Here is a 20,347-nt window from a genome sequence, read left to right on the forward strand (position 1 = left end):
CTCGAACTTTGACTCTGATTTCTGCTTCTCCCTTAGTCTTTGCCATATCGTTTTCTCGTTCACTGCACACTTTATTTTACATTCTAAACGCCAAATCTACATTCAACTATCCTCTATAACAATTCCCTGTCAGAAAATGTGCTCACCTTGATTCCCCACATTTCAACATGAAATCTCTCATCAAAAATCCTCCCTCTCTCTCGCTATCCTCTCCCTTTTCTCCCTCCCTTTTCTCTCTTGTCTCTCTCGCTCTCTTCTCTCGCTACTCTATTTTATCTCTACTTCTCCACACCCCCTCTCTCTCTTTCTATCTATGTCAACCTACCTACCTATCTATCTATCTATCTATCTATCTATCTATCTATCTATCTATCTATCTATCTATCTATCTATCTATCTATCTATCTATCTATCTATCTATCTATCTATCTATCTATCTATCTATCTATCTATCTATCTATCTATCTATCTATCTATCTATCTATCTATCTATCTATCTATCTATCTATCTATCTATCTATCTATCTATCTATCTATCTATCTATCTATCTATCTATCTATCTATCTATCTATCTATCTATCTATCTATCTATCTATCTATCTATCTATCTATCTATCTATCTATCTATCTATCTATCTATCTATCTATCTATCTATCTATCTATCTATCTATCTATCTATCTATCTATCTATCTATCTATCTATCTATCTATCTATCTATCTATCTATCTATCTGTCTGTCTATCTGTCTGTCTGTCTGTCTGTCTGTCTGTCTGTCTGTCTGTCTGTCTGTCTGTCTGTCTGTCTATCTATCTATCTATCTATCTATCTATCTATCTATCTATCTGTCTCTCTGCCTATCTATTTATCTTTTCTCTCTGTTCTCTCTCTCTCTCTCTCTCTCTCTCTCTGTTCTGTCGGACACCAGATTTATTTTTCATTCTCTCTCTAACCTTCGCGTTCTTTACACGCTGCTCGTTTTTCTCGCTCCCATTGTTCTACTCCACGCAAAATGTGCACCATATAACCCTGCCCCGTCATGTGAATGCTCTATTATTTTTCCACCTCGCCTCCTCTTTCCTTTTTATCTCAATGCCTTAGCATCACTCCTGTTATCCAACCTCTTCTTTTCTCTCCTGTTCCTTACCATCTAATAATTTCCATCTTCACTCCAACGTGGCAGCATTTTCTTCCTCTACACCTCATCGAAATTTCATCCCACTTTCCCTCCCTCTCGCATGATTCCCAGGCTGCAAAATATTCTCCTGAATTATTTCCAGATTTTTATCCTTGCCCATATATTATCCACCTGATAATTACTCCTCGCCTGCAACTATTCACAACGCAGCGTTCTAATCACACAGTCGATTGCTTTCGTTTCCCCTCTCTCCATCTCCCGGTGACTCACAATCATCTATCTTGCTGTTCCCCATTCCCGAATTCCCTTACCTTTTCCTCATGTTATGACTATCTCTCTGCCACTACCGAAGCAACTTATTTACGTCATGCCTATTCCTTTATCCGGTCTCCCTCGCCACCACTGTGTTCCTCTGTATCTGCCCTGATGTCTTTCATCCAAACTCTTCATAAATCGATCACCCCATTGCCCTCTCCATCTATGTCCTCTCAATGCTGAGCCCCTTCATCACGATCAGTCTGTAAATCTCACTGACCACTCGCTCTGACTGCGTTCCACTAACGAACACTTCCTCTTGACTCTGTTCGTCACCCATTGGTACCCCCTCCACCCTCAGCAAATCTCATTTACTTCCCTATGCCGAGTACCTTGCAGAGCGTCACCGTTGGCAGCCTGTGTGAGCATGGGGTTCAGGGTACCAATGAATAAAATCAGTCGGAACTGTATGATGGAGATCCAGAACAGCTGCGTGAGGAATATCTTGGAGAAGATGCAGCTTCTGAAGGTGGGAATATGTTCCTCATGTCCTGTTGCACCTGGTGAGGTAGGGGGGAATGACACAAATAAGAGAATGTTTTGACCAAAATTCCCACACTATCATCAGCCTTGTGTCACCAATGGCCTGATACTGAATTGCTTCAGCCAATTGAAAAATGCAGCTACTCAAGCAGATCAGAGGCTCGGATTCTGGGCGAGTATTTCACCTCTTGAATCTCATCAGGATGTGTCCAATTCCAGAGGGTGATATAAAAAATAGGCGGAAATTAGATCATTCGATGAAACTGCAGTGTATCCCATAAAAAGACTGTGAAAGCGTATTTCAGCATATAGAAAGGTAAACAATTAACAAAAGTAAATGTGACTCACAAGCCGATCCTGGCGAACTTGCAATTGGGAACAGGGAAATGACAGATAAACGAGATATGTCTCCGTGGAGGAACATATTAACATCCGCCGGGAAATAACGGCGAATCAGGTCATTCACAAGGGAAAAAACAAACTAGTTAGTGCAAATGAGGAACAACAAGACCACTTTAAAGCTGCCGTGGAAATTGATGTGGCTTTAAATAGATAAGACGCGGGAATCGGAGGATCTACGGCTGAAGTGTACATAATGAATTCAGACGGAACAGTTCCATTGATGGTAATCTTTCTAAATTCTGCAGACTCAGGTATGGAATCTGTTGACTGAAAGGTGACAATTGTCAGACTAGTATTTGAGAACGACGGGAAAGAGCAAAAGTGGAATCATATATCTGTTCGCCTGAACTCCGGAGAGGGAAAGATGTTTGAGTCTTTGTTAAAGAATGTTACAACAAGAAACGTACTAAATTACTGTAGGGTTTGACAGTCAACATGGAATTTTAAAGGAAATCTTGATTGACAAAACAATTCAAGTTATTTTGAGGAAATAAGTCGCAGAGTAACTAATTGTCACCAGTGGAAGTGGTATATTTATATTTTTAGAAAGCGTTTATAAAGTTTCGGACACGATGTTGTTTAATAAGACTGAAACATGGGGAAAGGCGTAGGAATTGTGGGGGAACCTAGTTGGAAGTGTCGGTTAAAAGAGAGTGAAAATCGGAGATGCTGGAGATTACTTAGGAGATGTATGGGTAGACTAATGGAAGGAGATGCAAATAGAGAGATATGCGGCAAGACAGGACGAGGACGAGAGAATTTTACCTCCGTATTCATTAAGCGTCACAGCACCAATCACGCCCATCTCATCATTTCCAGCTTCGCTGTTTTCTTGTCTCTCTCCAGGGCCTCCTTCCTTCTCGCCCTTTCTCTTTACGCTGTCTTCTTCAATATTCTCCTGTCCGTGTCGACTATCTCCTGCCATTTCATCATGTCTCCCGTCCACCTCAACCATATTTACTTCTGTTCCGTGGTATGGTTCTATCTGTCCTGGCGTGGCTTCTTGACGGCAGAATGATGGCAGTGGCAACGTATCACAGCCGATGCTGTCCGACAAGGCAAATAAATCCTCGTTAACCACAGGTTCTGACGCAACTTTCGGCACAAGTTATTTCTTTAAGTGAAAAAGCAGCATATGCAGCAGATCGGTCATGTGTTCGCGCTCAAGGCATCAAGGCGAATTAAACAAGAGTGGGAGAGTATGAAGCCGAGAGGCAGCAAGAGGAGTGATAACAGCAGAAACAACGAGAGGAACTAATTTGACATCGGGCTCACAGATCGCAAAGTAGATACGTGCGGCAGGGGTAAGAGTGCCTATGCATACACTGCAATGCCATAAAGGAAAGGACATTTACCACTAGATACTAGACTAGAGGGGCTTGAGGTTCATAAGGAGGAGTTGTTAGCGATTCTGGGACGTGTGAAAATAGATAAGTCCCATGGGCCGGATGGGATTTGTCCTAGGATTCTCTGGGAAGCTAGGGAGGAGATTGCTGAGCCTGTGGCTTTGATCTTTAAGCCATCTTTGTCTACAGGAATAGTGCCAGAGGACTGGAGGATAGCAAATGTTGTCCCCTTGTACAAGAAAGGGAGTAGAGATAACCCCGGTAACTATAGTCCAGTGAACCTTACTTATGTTGTGGGAAAAGTCTTGGAAAGGTTTATAAGAGATAGGATGTATAATCATCTGGAAAGGAATAATTTGATTAGAGATAGTCAACAGGGTTTTGTGAAGGGTAGGTCATGCCTCACAAACCTCATTGAGTTCTTCGAGAAGGTGACCAAACAGGTGGATGAGGGTAAAGCAGTTGATGTGGTGTATATGGATTTCAGTAAAGCGTTTGATAACGTTCCCCACGGTAGGGTATTGCAGAAACTACAGAGGCATGGGATTCAGGATGATTTAGCAGTTTGGATCAGAAATTGGCTAACTGACAGAAGACAAAGAGTGGTGGTTGATGGGAAATGCTCTGACTGGGGTCCAGTGGTGTGCCACAAGGATCTGTTTTTGGGGCGGTTGCTGTTTGTCATTTTTATAAATGACCTGGAGGAGGGCGTAAAAGGATGGGTGAGTAAATTTGCAGGTGACACTAAAGACGTTGGAGTTGTGGATAGTGCAGAAGGATGTTACAAGTTACAGAGGGACATAGATAAGCTGCAGAGCAGGGCTGACAGGTAGCAAAAGGAGTTTAATGCAGAAAACTGTGAGGTGATTCATTTTGGAAGGAATAACAGGAAGGCAGAAAACTGGGCGAATGGTAAGATTCTTGGTAGTGTGGACGCGTAGAGAGATCTCGGTGTCCATGTCCATAGATCCCTGAAAATTGCCACCCAGGTTCAGAGGGTTCTTAAGAAGGCGTACTGTGTGTTAGCTTTTATTGGTAGAGAAATTGAGTTTCGGAGCCATGAGGTCATATTGCAGTTGTACAAAACTCTGGTGCGGCCGCCTTTGGAGTATTGTGTGCAGTTCTGGTCGCCACATTATAGGAAGGATGTGGATGCATTGGAAAGGGTACAGAGGAAATTTAGAAGAATGTTGCCTGGTATGGAGGGAAGATCATATGAGGGAAGGCTGAGGGACGTGAGGCTGTTTTCGTTAGAGAGAAGAAGGTTAAGAAGGGACTTAATTGAGGCATACAAAATGAACAGGGGATTAGATATGGTGGACATCGAGAGCCTTTTTCCTCGGATGGTGATGTCCAGCACGAGGGGACATAGCTTTAAATTGAGTGGAGATAGATATAGGACAGATGTCAGAGGTAAGTTCTTTACTCAGAGAGTAGAAAGGGTATGGAATGCCCTGCCTGCAACAGTAGTGGACTCTCCAACACTAAACGCATTCAAATGGCCATTGATAGGCATATGGACGATAAGGGAATTGTGTAGAGGTACATTAGAAGGGTTTCACAGGACGGTGCAACATCGTGGGCCGAAGGGCCTGTACTGCGCTGTAATGTTCTCCGTTCTATGTTCTATGGCCTGTCTTATGGTCCCGGATGGGACCCAAACATTCGCTAGAACACTGGACAGAAACACGGTATCTTATCTCAATTTTGTTAGACTGTGAGGTAAGGGTAGGTCGCTCCGGGATAATTTATAAAGATGTAGGGTTATGATATATTAATACAAACTAATTGTTAACAGTGGTAAAACATCGTGGACATCACACCCTAAAATGTCTTACATTGCTACTCAACACAGTGAATACCGTAAAGGTTAACAGACATTCTTATTCCCACTCAAACAATAATAAAACATCGCAACTCTCAACCTCCTGTAAATACATTTTGTCCTCATGAGTACCTGTTCGCATGGCCGAACTAGATATTTCAGAATATTCATACGAAGTGTGTTCATACAATGAAGAAAAAGGTTAAATGATGACCGACCATCTGTGTTTAAGTAGAAAAGGTAGTGAAAGAGTCGAAAAAGCAAATAACTGGGCAAAGATGAGTGGGAGATCTGATGAATCCTTCCAGGAGAAACAACATATTATGACTAACTGACTTGTGAACAGAAATATATTAGTGTGAGTGGAAACGTTGTCGCCATGTACAAATGAATAGCTCCAGCTTTTTCCAGGTGTTTAACTAAAACTTATGTTGAAAGAACGAGAAATCCATGATAATGGGCGAAAATACAGAAATGCCGAATAAAATGAACATATATTTTGTTTCTAGCTGCATTGTTGATGATATGATAATCAATCCAGCAATAGCTGTAAATCAGGAGTGGAGTGAGCAACTTGGTGAAATTACAAACACTATGAAAGTGGTTGGAGAAATTTCATGAAGCTGAACCCCAAGATTACTCTTCTATATGTGTCTGTTACTCGATATATTTTCACCCAATAAGTACCTACCAATTCCCGAATAACGTGATTGAATTGCAGCCTGTAATCAATTCAAAAATACTTAAATTCATGTCGATCGTTTGGATTTCAGCCGCTAAACACATCAACTTCCGATAATGTGGATGATCATTGACATGATATTCTTATTTTTTTCATTACGCAGCTCTTACCCTGTATTCGATTCCAGTTTCTAACTTGATCTCGTTGATCTACTTCTCGAAATGTAACCACTCGAACATCTCCATCAAGTACTGCCTTTCACTCACATTGAGGTACTTATGATTATGTATTTCGCAATCCCACATCCTGATGTCTGTGCAAGACCACAGCACACTCCAGGAATTTATTTTATATGCATCAATTTATAAAATGTTTCCAATAAATTTTAAATTGTGATCTGTAATAAATTGCCGAGGGTATACTAACTATACGATACATTACCGCATTACCTGAGCGAGAAACTGAAAAACCCACAATTAGATTCCAGCCTGCAATTAGCTCCGAGAAAACTGCCATTCGAGGTTCAAACAAATGACATGATTTCAGCTTTTATATCTTTCCTGTGCAATTAATCTTAAATACAGGTCTCGCCTACCCTCCATTACACCAAATTAGTCACCAATCTGTAACTCTATCCTGGATATGTCTTGTGACGGGTATATCCCCAAAATATCTCTGGAGATTACAGAAAATTGCTACGGATTCTGTAATCTTAAACAAAAAACAGAAAATACTGGACAATCTCAGCAGGCCTGACGACATCTGTGGAGAGGAAAGAGAGTTGTTCGAGTCAGGATGACGCTTTGTCAAAGAGACCCTTTGTTAGCTCCCTTTCCCTCCACAGATTCTGCCAGACCTGCTTAGATTGCCTTGTATTTTCTGTTTTTGTTTTGGGAGATTACAATTTAGAACTTAGTCCTCAGTGAATGTTATTCTATATCTGATCCAGATGAATGCCTGGATTTTGCTCCAATCTAAAACTCCTTCTCCCCTCCTCCTTACCCATAGCTGTATCGCTCCAGTAGCGGGTACGGAATGCGTGTCCTCGGAAGCACAAAGAATGTCCGTAGGATGTGAATGATGCTGAGCGAGCTGATGAACAAGAACATGGACATCAAGGAAAGACCAACCTCGTGCAAAACCTACAACAAGAGGAATTGAGGGCGAAATTAAGCAGGGGTGAATGTCAACTGATCACGTCTGACCCCAACGCTGCACATTTGAATCTCTATTAGTCTTCCTGCATCCGATGTTACTTTATTCTCTATGCCACCACTGCCATTGTTACTTGCACCGGGGTATCTCTCTCGCGCTGCCTATCTTTTCTCCGTTCAAACAATCTGTCTCTCTTTGCTCTCCCTCACCTTCGATCCCCTCATTCTCACTCTGCAATACTTTTTTGCACGCCGGATTACATTTTCCTCTCTTCCCATGCTCCTTTCTGAGCTATATTTTGTCCTTTCCTTTTCCCCCTTTGCTTCCAAGTTGCCCACTCTTCCCGGTATGCACGCTCTTTCGTCTCGCTCTCTATCTCTCCCTCAGCGGCAACCACTTTCACTGTGCTGCTATCTCCGGGCCAGTGAATTCACTCATTCACTCCCGTGCTCCGCGAACCCTGTAATGTCTGTATCTCCAAGCGAAGGGTCCTCTCCAGTGGAACCCCCGATGCCCAACGGCATGAGTGAATGACCGTAAGAGATTCTTTCTGCGGGGTGTCAGACTTTAAGCTTTCAGCTAATGGGGATTTCAGGCCCAGCTGCTCAGTCGTCTGTACTGGTGCCTTACAGAGCCAATGACCCGGGTTCATTTAAGGTATTCAGACATGGTATGTGTGGAGTCGGCCTTTTCTCCCCATGTACGCGTGGGCGGCCTCCGGGAGTTAACGTTTCCACCAACAATCCAAATGTGTACAGATACCGTGGAGGTCTGGGGTTAGGGAGAAATGGAGGAGTTCTGTGCCTACATAAATGCTCTTTTGGAGGATTGGTGCACTGCAGGCATTCTGTGGTTCTCTGTGTTCGACGCCCGCTGCGCTATTTTACAAGATTATTGCATTATCTTCCTCAGTCTGATTTCAGGGGCTGTTTTCTGCCCCTTGGAAGAAACTACAGCACAAAACAATGCTATTTGTCCCACTGTGTCTGTGCTGGCAATGATTTTCTTAAAAATTAGAATCCCCATTTCATTTTTTTAAATGAAGGGGCAATTTAGCGTGCCTAATCTGCCTAGCCTGCACATCTTTGGGTTGTGGGGCCGAAACCCACGCAAACTCGAGAAGAATGGGCAAATTCCACACAGTGACCCAGAGCCAGGATAAAACCTGGAAACTCGGCACCCTGAGGCAGCAGGGCTAACCCACTGAGCCACCGTGCTGCCCTACGTCCTGGCAATTTTAAAACGCGGTTATATTGTAGTCACCCCCTACTGCACGTTCCCTCTTGGAGTTCGGCATAAACTGCTCCCATCTCACCTTTACCAGCAGAAACACGACAGATGAGGAATCCAGTGCTCCATTGTACAGAGTGATAATTGTAGAACGTCGGTTTCCAAACAAATTCGCAACCTGCGAATTAGACGAGAGAATCATATAATTGGCATTCGCCCAAAGAAGCCACTTTGCGGAACGTGTCCTTGATTGAATGAAGAGCTTCCTGAACCATTGCACTTCGAGTAATATGCATGTAATAGACAAGCAGATACTTAACAAAAATAGAGACGCTTTCAGTTACGAACGCTCTTTCATGTCCAGAGTGACAATGTTTCGAGCACCCTGTGCAAAAAGAAGAAATTAATGGTTCATCTTCCCTGCAATTATTCATCCCTTTGTTTTTTTTAACAGCCTCCACGAACAGGCGCCGGAATGTGGCGACTAGGGGCTTTTCACAGTAACTTCATTGAAGCCTACTTGTGACAATAAGCGATTTTCATTTCATTTTTTGTTTAGCACTACGCTGCTGCAAGTCCTTCCTGTTTAATCTTGATGGGCGCCACATAATCGTAAAGTTCTCGGTTAAAGCGACCATTAAGTTCCTGTAGACGAATTGAACAAGATCAGTTTATTCAAATTTTCCTCCCAGCTGTCTGTTTCCCATTTCTGCCAATATCTGCTGCTACATTAGACTACCTCTTCAGTTGAAACACAGACTCTTGTTCAAAACTACTTCGTATCATACCAGCTATTATCCACTTAATAACGTGATGCCCAAGGATATTACGGTGGCACAGTGGTTAGCACTGCAGCCTCACGGCGCCGAGGTCCAAGGTTTGATCCCGCCTCTGGGTCACTGTCCGTGTTGAGCTTGCACCTTCTCCCCGTGTTTGCGTGGGTGTGGCCCCCACAACCCAAAAGATGTGCAGGGTTGGTGGAATGGCCATACTACATTTCCGCTTCTTTTGAAAAATGAATTGGGTACTCTAAATTTATGAAACAAAACGTGACGCCTCTGGCTCTGAGGCAACGCATTGTTTTAAGCACACACTGAGTAACTGATGTCTACAGACGTGAGGTGCCTCAGACAAGCATATATAGTGAAGTTAATTGACAGAACAATGACGGGGATGATGAACCATCAATTATTTTTTTCCGCACAGCGTGCTCGAAACACTGTTACTCAGTGCATGAAGGGGTGCTTCAGACAAGTTGATAATTGGTCAGCTAACAGTGCGGCTCGATAACCGCATAGAGTGCCAAATATGTGTGTGAGGATGTGAAACACATACCATGTACCCCCTGTAGCCACCGAAGTAGGCCACTTCCCGACCCAAGGTGGCGATTTACAAAGCACGCAGGAAACATTGGACACTTTAAGAAAGACAAACAGGCTGCAGAATCTTCCTGTGTATTCTGCCTGCGAAGAAAGCAGACAAGCCACAAACCAACAGTTTGCATATTGATGAGGCGATCCCCGGGAACAATGGATACTACGATTAGCTACATTTAGGACATTCTATAGAAGGTCAGACTTCCCGGCGCCAACGGGAGTCTGAAACAAAGGAGAGAAACAGGCCAGGAATAACCGCCCCGCGATCGAGGGACAGCGTCAGTATTGGGGTGATTCATACCAATCGATTGGTATGGGATCCAATCGTTTGAAAGCAAGCTCGGGGTCCGCCCAAAAGAGCACGAAGCCCTTGGGACCCATAAAAGACACGTCACAAGTTTAGCTCCCTCTCTTTGCCGGCCCTCCCAGCAGAACACTTTGCAGCAGCTCTCTAAGAACTTGAACGTGAGAAGGGGAGTCCTGGCCAACAGCTACACCGACAAGTAAGTGTCCAACCAACGCACTCTACGAGAATAGACACTCCTGACTCCTTAGCCCGTACCAACTGGGAGGCCTGCAGTCTCAGAACAGAACAAGAGGCCATTGTTCCTTGATCCAGTGGGTTCCTCACGGTAGCATGGTGGTTAGCATCAATGCTTCACAGCCCCAGGGTCCCAGGTTCGATTCCCGGCTGGGTCTCTGTCTGTGTGGAGTCTGCACGTCCTCCCTGTGTGTGTGTGCGTGGGTTTCCTCCGGGTGCTCCGGTTTCCTCCCACAGTCCAAAGATGTGCGGGATAGGTGGATTGGCCATGCTAAATTGCCCGTAGTGTAAGGTTAATGGGGGGATTGTTGGGTTACGGGTATACGGGTTACGTGGGTTTAAGTAGGGTGATCATTGCTCGGCACAACATCGAGGGCCGAAGGGCCTGTTCTGTGCTGTACTGTTCTATGTCTATGTTCCCTTATCGAATATATGTATTGGCTCATAGTGGTAGGAATAGTTTAGTCCGCTAGTATTAGTTTCATGAGTATCGATTTACTGTGTAAATAAAAAATGTGTTTGATTGAACCTTACTAACTGGTGTATTGAGTCATTGATCTAAACTTGAACTTGAACCTCGTGGCGGTATCATAAGGGTACCTGGCGACTCTAGGGCTAAGGAATAAAACAGAGCCAATTGAGTGTAAAGCACACTCACCAGAACGAGCAACACCCCTTACTGTGATGTACCGCTCAATATGCACTGAACGCGATTAAATTCGATTTTCCACTCTATGATCCAATCGCCCCAAGTGCAGATATTGCCTGATCACAGCTTGTGCGCCAGTGGCCTGCACATAATGAGGAGGAATGACCAAGGCTCAAAGACCAGTCTGTCGTCTGATAAACGGAACTGATCTTTTTGATAATGAGCTTCAAACAATGAGCGGCAAAGCCACAGATCCCCACACTCGAATGTGGCCGGTCGACCTTTCGCCTCAGCTCACACACGTTGCCCCACTGAACGCCAAGTGGAAACGGAGCAGTAGGAGGATTGGCTCCATTTCAGGGTGAATACACCAGCTGTGCTGTGCAAAGACAGGATTTCATGACAGGATAGTCTGAGCTTTTAACGAGCATCTCCTGGGCTTCGATTATATAATTTTGCACTTACGCGCGATTTTCTACACAATTTAGATAAACCGTGTGTATCACACAGATTATGCCCCATATTACAATGACATTTCCAGGCAGAGCTTTATTAATCGTTTCAGGTTCACGTGCAGAGGAGGAGAATTTGAAATATACTCACTGCAGGCATGTTGAAAATAGTGTAGTTAATTATTGCTCAGAAAACCCCGACAAATGACTTGATTAAGCATCAAATTAACTATTGTCTGATGCTGATTGAGAGGTAAACTGAACATCCTTGACCTGCAGAGCACTTTTCACAAAATAGCAGCGATTAACTTTCATGTTCCTCTCAGTGGGAAATGAAGACACTGTTGAAAGTTTCAGCCGAAAGCTGGACACTGTGTATTTGCTGTCTAGTACCATTCCAATGTGTGTGCACATTCAATCCTGGCACTGAGTGTGCTCGTCTCAGATAGATCAGGTTTCATGGAGACTCTTGTCGAATTCTTTACTGTTTAGTATTATATTGCTTGCTATTTCCTGACAGAGTGGGTCGTTGCCTTTTAAATTGTTTTTGTTTCTTAGCAATTACTACGGATGCGCCGTACAGCGCTCCCTCGGTCAATTTCACTTACAGACCGTGCCATACCTGGATGTTTGTAATGAAGAGGAAGATTCCACCAATTGCCATGAGAGAGAGCACAGGGAACAACAATGCTGCGGTGGCTGCAAAAAAGAGTGTGTCAATGTGAGAAATCTTAGTCAACTTCAGAAGCACTAGGTAATACAGTTCGAAATAAACACTTTGTCCCGTCGAATGTACACCGATACATGAAAAATACCTGACCTGCTTACATCATAGCATTCTGCCGCACTTCGCACATACACTGGAGTGTCATTGCGTGCGAAGTACACATGCAGGTTCCTTTCAAAGAATGTTAAGCAACCCGCCTTTTTCTTTCCTTACAGGCAATACATTGCAGACCTTCAACACTCTCTGAGTATAAATGTTTATTCCTCAAATCCCCCCAAAACTTTCCCACCTACTCCTGAAAATGTGTCCCATGGTATCTGACCCTGTAAAAATAAAAGGAACAGCTGTTCCTGGCCACTCCCCTCATTTTCTCGATCAAGTCGTCCCTCAGGCTTCCCTGCTACAGCGAAAACAAGTAAAGCCTGTCCAATTACTTTCCATAACATAAATGTCACATTCCAGGCAACATCCGGTTGAATCAACTCTCCATCCCCTCCAGTGCATTTACATCCTTGCAGCAATGTGGCTAACAGAGTTGCATTTAGGAATTCAAATCATCCCAAACGCATTCACCACAAACAGAGTAGTGCACTTAAAAATATCTTCCTTCATTAAATATGACAACCGATGCTGACAGTTTCGGCAGAGTAAGAATGTCAAAGCAAGCATTTATCTAAAGGGACCTGTGGGGCCGGTACTCCTATCAGCGATTAGACCACGGCGTAGCCACAGGTGTGTTAAAGGAAGTGCATTATCGTTTCTTCATCCTTTTCAACAGAAGCATGTTGTCCCAGAGCGAGCGGAAAGCCATCCTCCCATGTACCTACGAGTAATATTAGCAAGTAAAAAGACTGGCGTGGTCTCCAAACTTCTTCATATCACCAGCTTCAAAAGCTCCCTTTACCTTCACCATGCTCGATGAGTTAACGTCTTTTTAAAAAAAGATATTAAGCTTTATTTTTAACTAATTAACTATTTAAGTATTTTTGGACGATTATCAATTTGTGCTGGAGCATTGATGATGGGTGGGTTTTATTGGTTGTTGGTTAAGAAATTGCCCGCTGTGGTGAAACGTTCTTTCTTGAGGGGCTGAAATCAGGTGAACGTTGTCAGGGTTGTGAAGGAGACAGAGGGAATTCAGGGTCCACAAATGTTCAGGAGAGATAGTATCGGTCGTTGCAATGCGAGCTTTGTCCGAGTAGGATGATGTGGCTGGATAGTGCAGAGGGTGTGGAGGCGGGAAATATGGGCCGCTGGGGCTGCGGTATGGAAAGCACTGTTGGATGTTGAGTACTGGGCACCTTGCACTTTGGGACGCGTTCAGGTAATTATCCAATTCCGTCTTGAATGTTCAATCCCATCAGCAATCACTGGACTTGAGCATACGTCATTCCTGATCGGACTTGAACTTCGTGAACGTTTTTCCTCAGGTCACCATAGTTTCTGTCGCCAACTGCCTTAAATCAGTACCCACTTCTTCACGATCATTCCACCATGGCAACAGTTTGTTTCTTTGTACTTTTTTCAGTGACCTCATAATTTTGTGTAGCTCTAAACAATCTCCTCCAAATCATATTTTCTGCGACCTTTCAAATCGATCTACGTCAGTGGAGTTCCAAATTCCTCAAACTTTTCATGAATGTCTTTATACTCAATGTGTTCACATCCTTCCTAAAATATGGCACTCAGGATCAGAGACGGAACAGCAGCTAAGGGCTCTGTGCTGGAAATGACGTTGTTTATTCTGTACTCTATTCCACATTTTATAAAGTACAAGAGGATGTTGTGTTCTTCATTACCATTTCTCTCAACCTGCCGTGCCACTTTCAATGGTTTTATTGCATGCACTCCCAGGTACCTCTGCACTTATACATGATTTATGGTGGTACCCTTTATTTCCTATTGTCCTTTCCCATGCTGAAATACAAAACGAAAGACATTTTACTTCACTGCATTACATGTCAACTTCCTCGAGTCTGCCCATTCCACGAGCCTGTAAGGTCTTTACGAAATGATTAACAATCTTCCACACGATGATTTCAAATTCCATATCGAAGACGTTTGTGCTGTCCCATATACACAAATGACTAGGCCATTAATAGATAAATAAAGTGGAAAGGAACTAAAAGTGAACAATAGTAGCTCAACTAGAAACGTATTCCCTGTTCGAAAAAAGTATGAATGAACCATGCACATCATTCCCTGTCACTGAGCCATTTTTGTAACATTGTTGGGATCATCCCTTTTGATACATGACGTTTTATGTTTGATCTAGAGTCTGTGGGGGTCATCTTCTCAAACGCATTTGGAAGTCAGTGTGCTTTTCATAGAAACATAATAGGTCCGGGCAGAGTAACCTATTCGCTCCATCACATGTATTCCGGCATGAAATTAAATTATAATTGGCCTGATATGATAATTATCTAAGTCACTATACTATCTCACCACGATAACCCGTGATTCAATTACAGATTAATATCTGTTGTTCTGATACTTGAATAACGTAACACCCAGACTCTACCGCCCTCTGCCGTATAGAATGTCACAGATTCACTACCCTTTTGAGAGAAGCAATTCGTCTGTCTTATATGGGCGACCTCTTTGACTGGCATTTTGCCATCTGGTACGGGACCCTCCTCCAAGTGGAAAGAACCTCAGCCTTAACAACATTATCTTCATAGACTTTTCTGCCTCATTAACATTAACTTCAGCTCGTTAGATAAACAACATTTTACCTTACTAGTTCCCCACTCTCTGGACCTTTTCCCGTAACCGCACAACTCACCTCTAATACTATGGACACTGAGGGGCAATCTATTATGGTCAATCCTATCCTGTACATCTTTTGACTCTGGGAAGAAACCCAAGAACCATGATGAAGGCCAGTCAGAAATGGTGGGAGAGTGTAAACGCCACACGGTCTCCCAAGGCCGGAATTGAACACTGCTCCCTGGCGCCGTAAACAGCGGAGCTAACCACTGTTCCAAAGTGCCGCGATTGGGTCACAATTTCCTCTATCACATTCTTTACTTTGCATTTCACTCGGTCGTTTGCTTCATGAGATGTATGTACCTACAGTCTGTCTAATGCCTGCTTATTACCAAATTGAGTTACCTCATTCCTGAATTACATAGTTTTAATTTGACCTGAGCACAATTTATTATTGGAAAAAGAAAACAGATGGAAGATGTTAATTTCATCTATCAGTTACCCCCTTCTCTATGTCTATGTTACATAGATGTTGATGGTCTGTGGGCAATGGAACAGATACAATCAAAGTCAATCTAAAAAGACATGCAGGAAAGACGTAGTGGATAGAGATGCATCTGATCAGGTTAGATAATGAAGCGTTAGAGTAAATTTCATTCGACAACGTAACTGATTGCACCGGCTCAGTGAACTTGATTATTGCAGTGTTGCAGATGGCACGCAGTCGCGTGTAACTGTTGATGGACTGTGTCTGCACATGTGTGTATTTGTCTGTGCATGTGTACATGTATTGAGGTATGCGTGCAGGTCTATGCGTGTACGTCTGAGTGTATGTTCATATGTTTGCATCAATGTAGCCTGGCATTGTGCGTGCCCGTATGTGTGTAGATTGGTGTGTGTTTTCTTTGTTTGAGTGCGTGCGAATGCGTATACTCTAAACCGCCGTTTATAAAACTCGGTTCGGCGACTGCCTCCCATGGGACCCCGAGCACGCGAGGCTCATCCGTAGAATTTGATGAATCTTCCACAACTGTTCGTGTATTCAGTGTTTTCCTTCATCTATATTTTCGTATGTTTGTGCCTATTCTACTAACAAATTGTTCTTGGTCCAGAAAGAGGGATCGGTGTACGGGAGAGGAAGAGAGAGAGAAATCTAGAGACAGAGAGAGAGTACAACATTAGTTTTTGAAGCGTTTAAATCATGCAAGACTAAGGGAAATATGTGCACTGAATGGGAGGATCAATTCTGTCCGTGCCATTGACCATTGTTTCACAATTTTGGGGAGTCTTCCAATTCTCTCCTTTATAGTGATCCAGCTATCTATCTATCTATCCATCTATCTATCCATCCATCCATCCATCCCATCTATTCATCTATTCATCTACCCATCTATCCGTCCATCTATCCATCCATCTATCCGTCTATCCATCCATCTATCCATTTACCCATCCATCCATCCATCTATCCATCCATCTATCCGTCTATCCATCCATCTATCCATCTACCCATCCATCCATCCATCCATCTATCTCTATACATCTATCCATCTATCCATACATCTATCCATCTATCCATCCATCTATCCATCTACCCATCCATCCATCCATCCATCTATCTATCTATACATCTATCCATCTATCCATACATCTATCCATCTATCCGTCCATCTATCCATCTATCCATCCATCTATCCATCTATCCATCCATCTATCCGTCCATCTATCCATCCTTTCCATCTGTCCGTCTATCCGTCCGTCCGTATGTCCGTCCGTCTGTCCGTCCGTCCGTCTATACATCCATCCATCCATCTATCTATCAATCAATCCACATATCTCGTCATGTATCACTCTGCATTTATCAATCTGTCTAAATCCTAGTCCCCCGCATTCTAAAGGGATTCGATCATGTTCCCCATTTCCAGCATGAAAGACATTGGATGGTCGACTCACCAGCAGTTGAGAGGGCGAACATCAGTGTAGCTGCGGTATAAACAGTTCTGGAAAATTGAAGAAATTTCATTTACAATACACCATTCCTCACCCCTTCTCCTTCCCATGATGCACCTCCCCTCATGTACAGAATACCACGAATCCCTCGTTATTTAGAACCTTCTACCAACTCGGGAATTGACAGATTTGTTTACAGCCAATGAAATTTAGAAACAACGATTTAGGCTACGTAATCGAAAAACTAGCTGAAGACATTTGCAAACGTCTTTGTCGATCTTAATTTCAGTATTTTCTCTGAGCACTCCATTGGTATGTATATTGGCATTAGAAACTTAGGAGTTAGGAACAAGAGTAAGCTAAACCTGCAACCGATTCTGCAATCCAATTTTACACCATTCTCCCCATTCCTTCGTCATGCAGATATCTACAGACCTCTGTACGCTTGAACGTACTTTTTGATTGAACGTAATTACTGGGCAGCACGGTAGCATATTGGTTAGCACAGCTGCTTCACAGCTCCAGGGCCCAAGTTCGATTGCCGGCTTGGGACACTGTGCAGAGTCTGCACGTTCTCCCCGTGTTTGCGGGGATACCTCCGGGCGGTCCGGTTTCCTTCCACAGTCCAAAGATATGCAGGATATGTGGATTGGCCATGATAAATATCTCTTATTGTCCAAAAAAGGATAGATGCGGTTTCGGGGTAGGGGGAAGTGTGGGGATGGAGTGAAGGTGTGGGCTTCGGTACGGTGCTCTTTCCAAGCGTCGGTGCAGACTCGATGGACCGAATAGCCTCCTTGTGCTCTGTAAATTATATGATTTTATGAGTCTACAGCGCGGTTTAGAAATTACAAACCTTTACCACCATCACAGAGAGGACATTATTCCTCAAGGCTTCGGAGAGATGTGAGAGGAGAGTATCCTGAATTGTGCCAGGGACATCGAGATCAGTCGATGTTTATTCTTAGAGCTTGAACGGTTCTCGGTAGATCGAACTGAGGTACAAACACGCAGAGGGTGTTCTGCTGGAATATGGAAACCGCAGCCTCCTTGTTCTTCTTCAGCGAATACGATAGGGACTGCCAAGCCAGTGTGTCTCCCCATCCCCAGCAATTGTTTCTGAACAGAGAGTAGAACTCGGTAGCACGAGACATCTTTTCAAGGAGGCTCTGCAGCCAAGAAGTTCATATATGTTCGAACAGTGAAGCTGTTTCCTGGCAACAGGGTAGGTCAAAAAATAAGCGGATTAGGGCGGCACGGTGGCGCAGTCGGTTAGTCCTATTGCCTCACGGCACAAAGGTCCCAGTTTTGATCCTGGCTCTGGGACACTCTCCATGTGGAGTTTGAATATTCTTCCCGTGTTTGCGTGGGTTTCGATACCACAACCAAAAGATATGCAGGGTGGGTGGATTGGCCACGCTAAATTGCCCCTTAAATTAAAACAATGAATTGGGCACCCAAAATTTATTAAAAAATAAGAAAAAAAGATAAAGGAGTTGATTGAAAATCAATTGGAAAAAATCAGGAAGTGTACAAAAGTGTTAAAACCGAATCCATAGGACTTTTCAGAAGGCTATTGGATATGTACACAGAGGAATAATTGTGCAGAAAGACATTATTACAACTGAGATATAAAATAACGAGTAATGTTTTTCAAAGACAAGAAAAGACACAGCGGGCCAATTAGACACAATGTGCTGAGCAGCATTCGTTAATCCAATGATCGATCATTGAGGCTGAATTGCGTCTCGCACGTTACACCGGGTATAACAGTATTGGAATATCACAGTCCATGTAGTATTTTCCTATTACATGATCATGACAGCACGTTCCATTCGTTCTACTCAGTGTCATCAACACACGCTCACAGGAAACTCCTTATTCTTATTCGGTTGGATTCAGTGTAATTCTACCATTACATTGTCGAGATTGAACACCAGTCAAGCACACGGACATATACTCGCACTAATGCAAACACAAACGTACAGACACAAATGCAGTTCTGCATCCATGCACACACATACACACATGCACACAACCACACTTTTGCAAATAATCTCACGCATGCACTCATGCATCCATAGTCACGCGCACAAACACTAACAAAGACAAATTCACACAAAGACCCTGACTATTGCTGATGGAAGGAATGCACTAACTTCCTGTAGTTAACGAACTTCACTGATTACAGCATATGTTTCCCCACTTTTCACAGCTAACTATGCGGCCGATTATGTGCTTTATCTGGGAATCCTCGAACAACCAGTCAATTCCCAGGTTCATTCAATGTGCAACACAATTATTATTGTGCGATAAAAGAAACAGACCTATCAAGTTGACAAGTAGACAACAAACAAATACGAACAAAAGTGGCGCCTGTTCCGCAGTAGCAGGTAGGGAATGGTGGGGTAACTCCGGGATTATTGCTTGGGACCCAGTTATTCACGAATATACAGCAATTATTTGGATAATGAACCCGAGTGTAACATTACATTTGTAGGTGGCACAGCACTTGGGCGAAGATGACTGGTGGGAAGGGTACTCAGACGTTTATGGTGATTCCACAGGTTGAGGGTGGAAAAACCCCTGAAGTGCGGAGGGAGACCACTTGGCCAATCAAATGTCCACCGACCTTCTGAAAGAGCAACCTATCTAGATCTTTTCTAATTTGGACACCAAGGGGCTCCGGAAAGTGGCGTCTAGAACATGTTCACGGTAACTCCATTGCAGTGCTAAAGTAACCCTAAATGTGACAATAACAAAGAGTATTATAGAACGTAGAACATAGAACTGTATAGTACAGTACAGGCCCTTCGGCCCACTATGGTTGGACCGAACTAGTCTGAAAATAAGATTAAATCAACCTTCTCCCAATCATTCTAGTGCACTCCATATGCCTATGCAATAACCACTTTGAAAGTTCCTAAAGTGTCCGACTCCACTACCATTGCTGGGACTGCGTTCCACGACCGAACCACTCTCTGAGAAAAGAACCTACCTTGATACCCTTCCTATATCTTGCACCATTAATCTTACAGTTATGCCCCCTTGTAACAGCTCCATCCACCCGAGGAAAACGTCGCTGAAGGTCCACTCTATCCATTCCTCTCATCATCTTATACACCTCAATTAAGTCACCTCTCATCCTCCTTCGCTCCAATGGGAAACTCCAATCGCTCCCTCAACATCTCCTCATAAGACCTATCCTGCAAACCAGACAGCATCCTGGTAAATCTCCTTTGCAACCTTTCCAATGCTTCAACATCCTTCCTATAATGAGGTGACCAGAACTTCACACAATTCTCCAAATGTGGTCTAACCAATGTCCTGCAGTGTAACCTCACGGCTTTCCAATAATTTACTTCTGTGA

General features: G+C 43.5%; 1 protein-coding gene across 3 annotated transcripts in view; it reads right to left on the reverse strand.

Moving 5' to 3' along the window:
- Nucleotides 1–20,347, reverse strand: part of LOC119960775 (solute carrier family 43 member 3-like) — a 55,396-nt gene that overhangs the window by 7,819 nt on the left and 27,230 nt on the right. For all 3 annotated transcript variants that reach the window (XM_038788377.1, XM_038788376.1, XM_038788378.1), the window contains 6 exons: nucleotides 16,981–17,027; nucleotides 12,217–12,293; nucleotides 8,662–8,754; nucleotides 7,194–7,333; nucleotides 3,104–3,384; nucleotides 1,786–1,953 (listed from right to left, as the gene is read on the reverse strand). In XM_038788377.1, coding sequence (XP_038644305.1) covers nucleotides 1,786–1,953; nucleotides 3,104–3,384; nucleotides 7,194–7,333; nucleotides 8,662–8,754; nucleotides 12,217–12,293; nucleotides 16,981–17,027 — 806 coding nt within the window. The remainder of the gene's footprint in view (nucleotides 1–1,785; nucleotides 1,954–3,103; nucleotides 3,385–7,193; nucleotides 7,334–8,661; nucleotides 8,755–12,216; nucleotides 12,294–16,980; nucleotides 17,028–20,347) is intronic.

Source organism: Scyliorhinus canicula, unplaced genomic scaffold (assembly GCF_902713615.1).
Source record: "Scyliorhinus canicula unplaced genomic scaffold, sScyCan1.1, whole genome shotgun sequence".
Classification (NCBI taxonomy): Eukaryota; Metazoa; Chordata; class Chondrichthyes; order Carcharhiniformes; family Scyliorhinidae; genus Scyliorhinus; species Scyliorhinus canicula.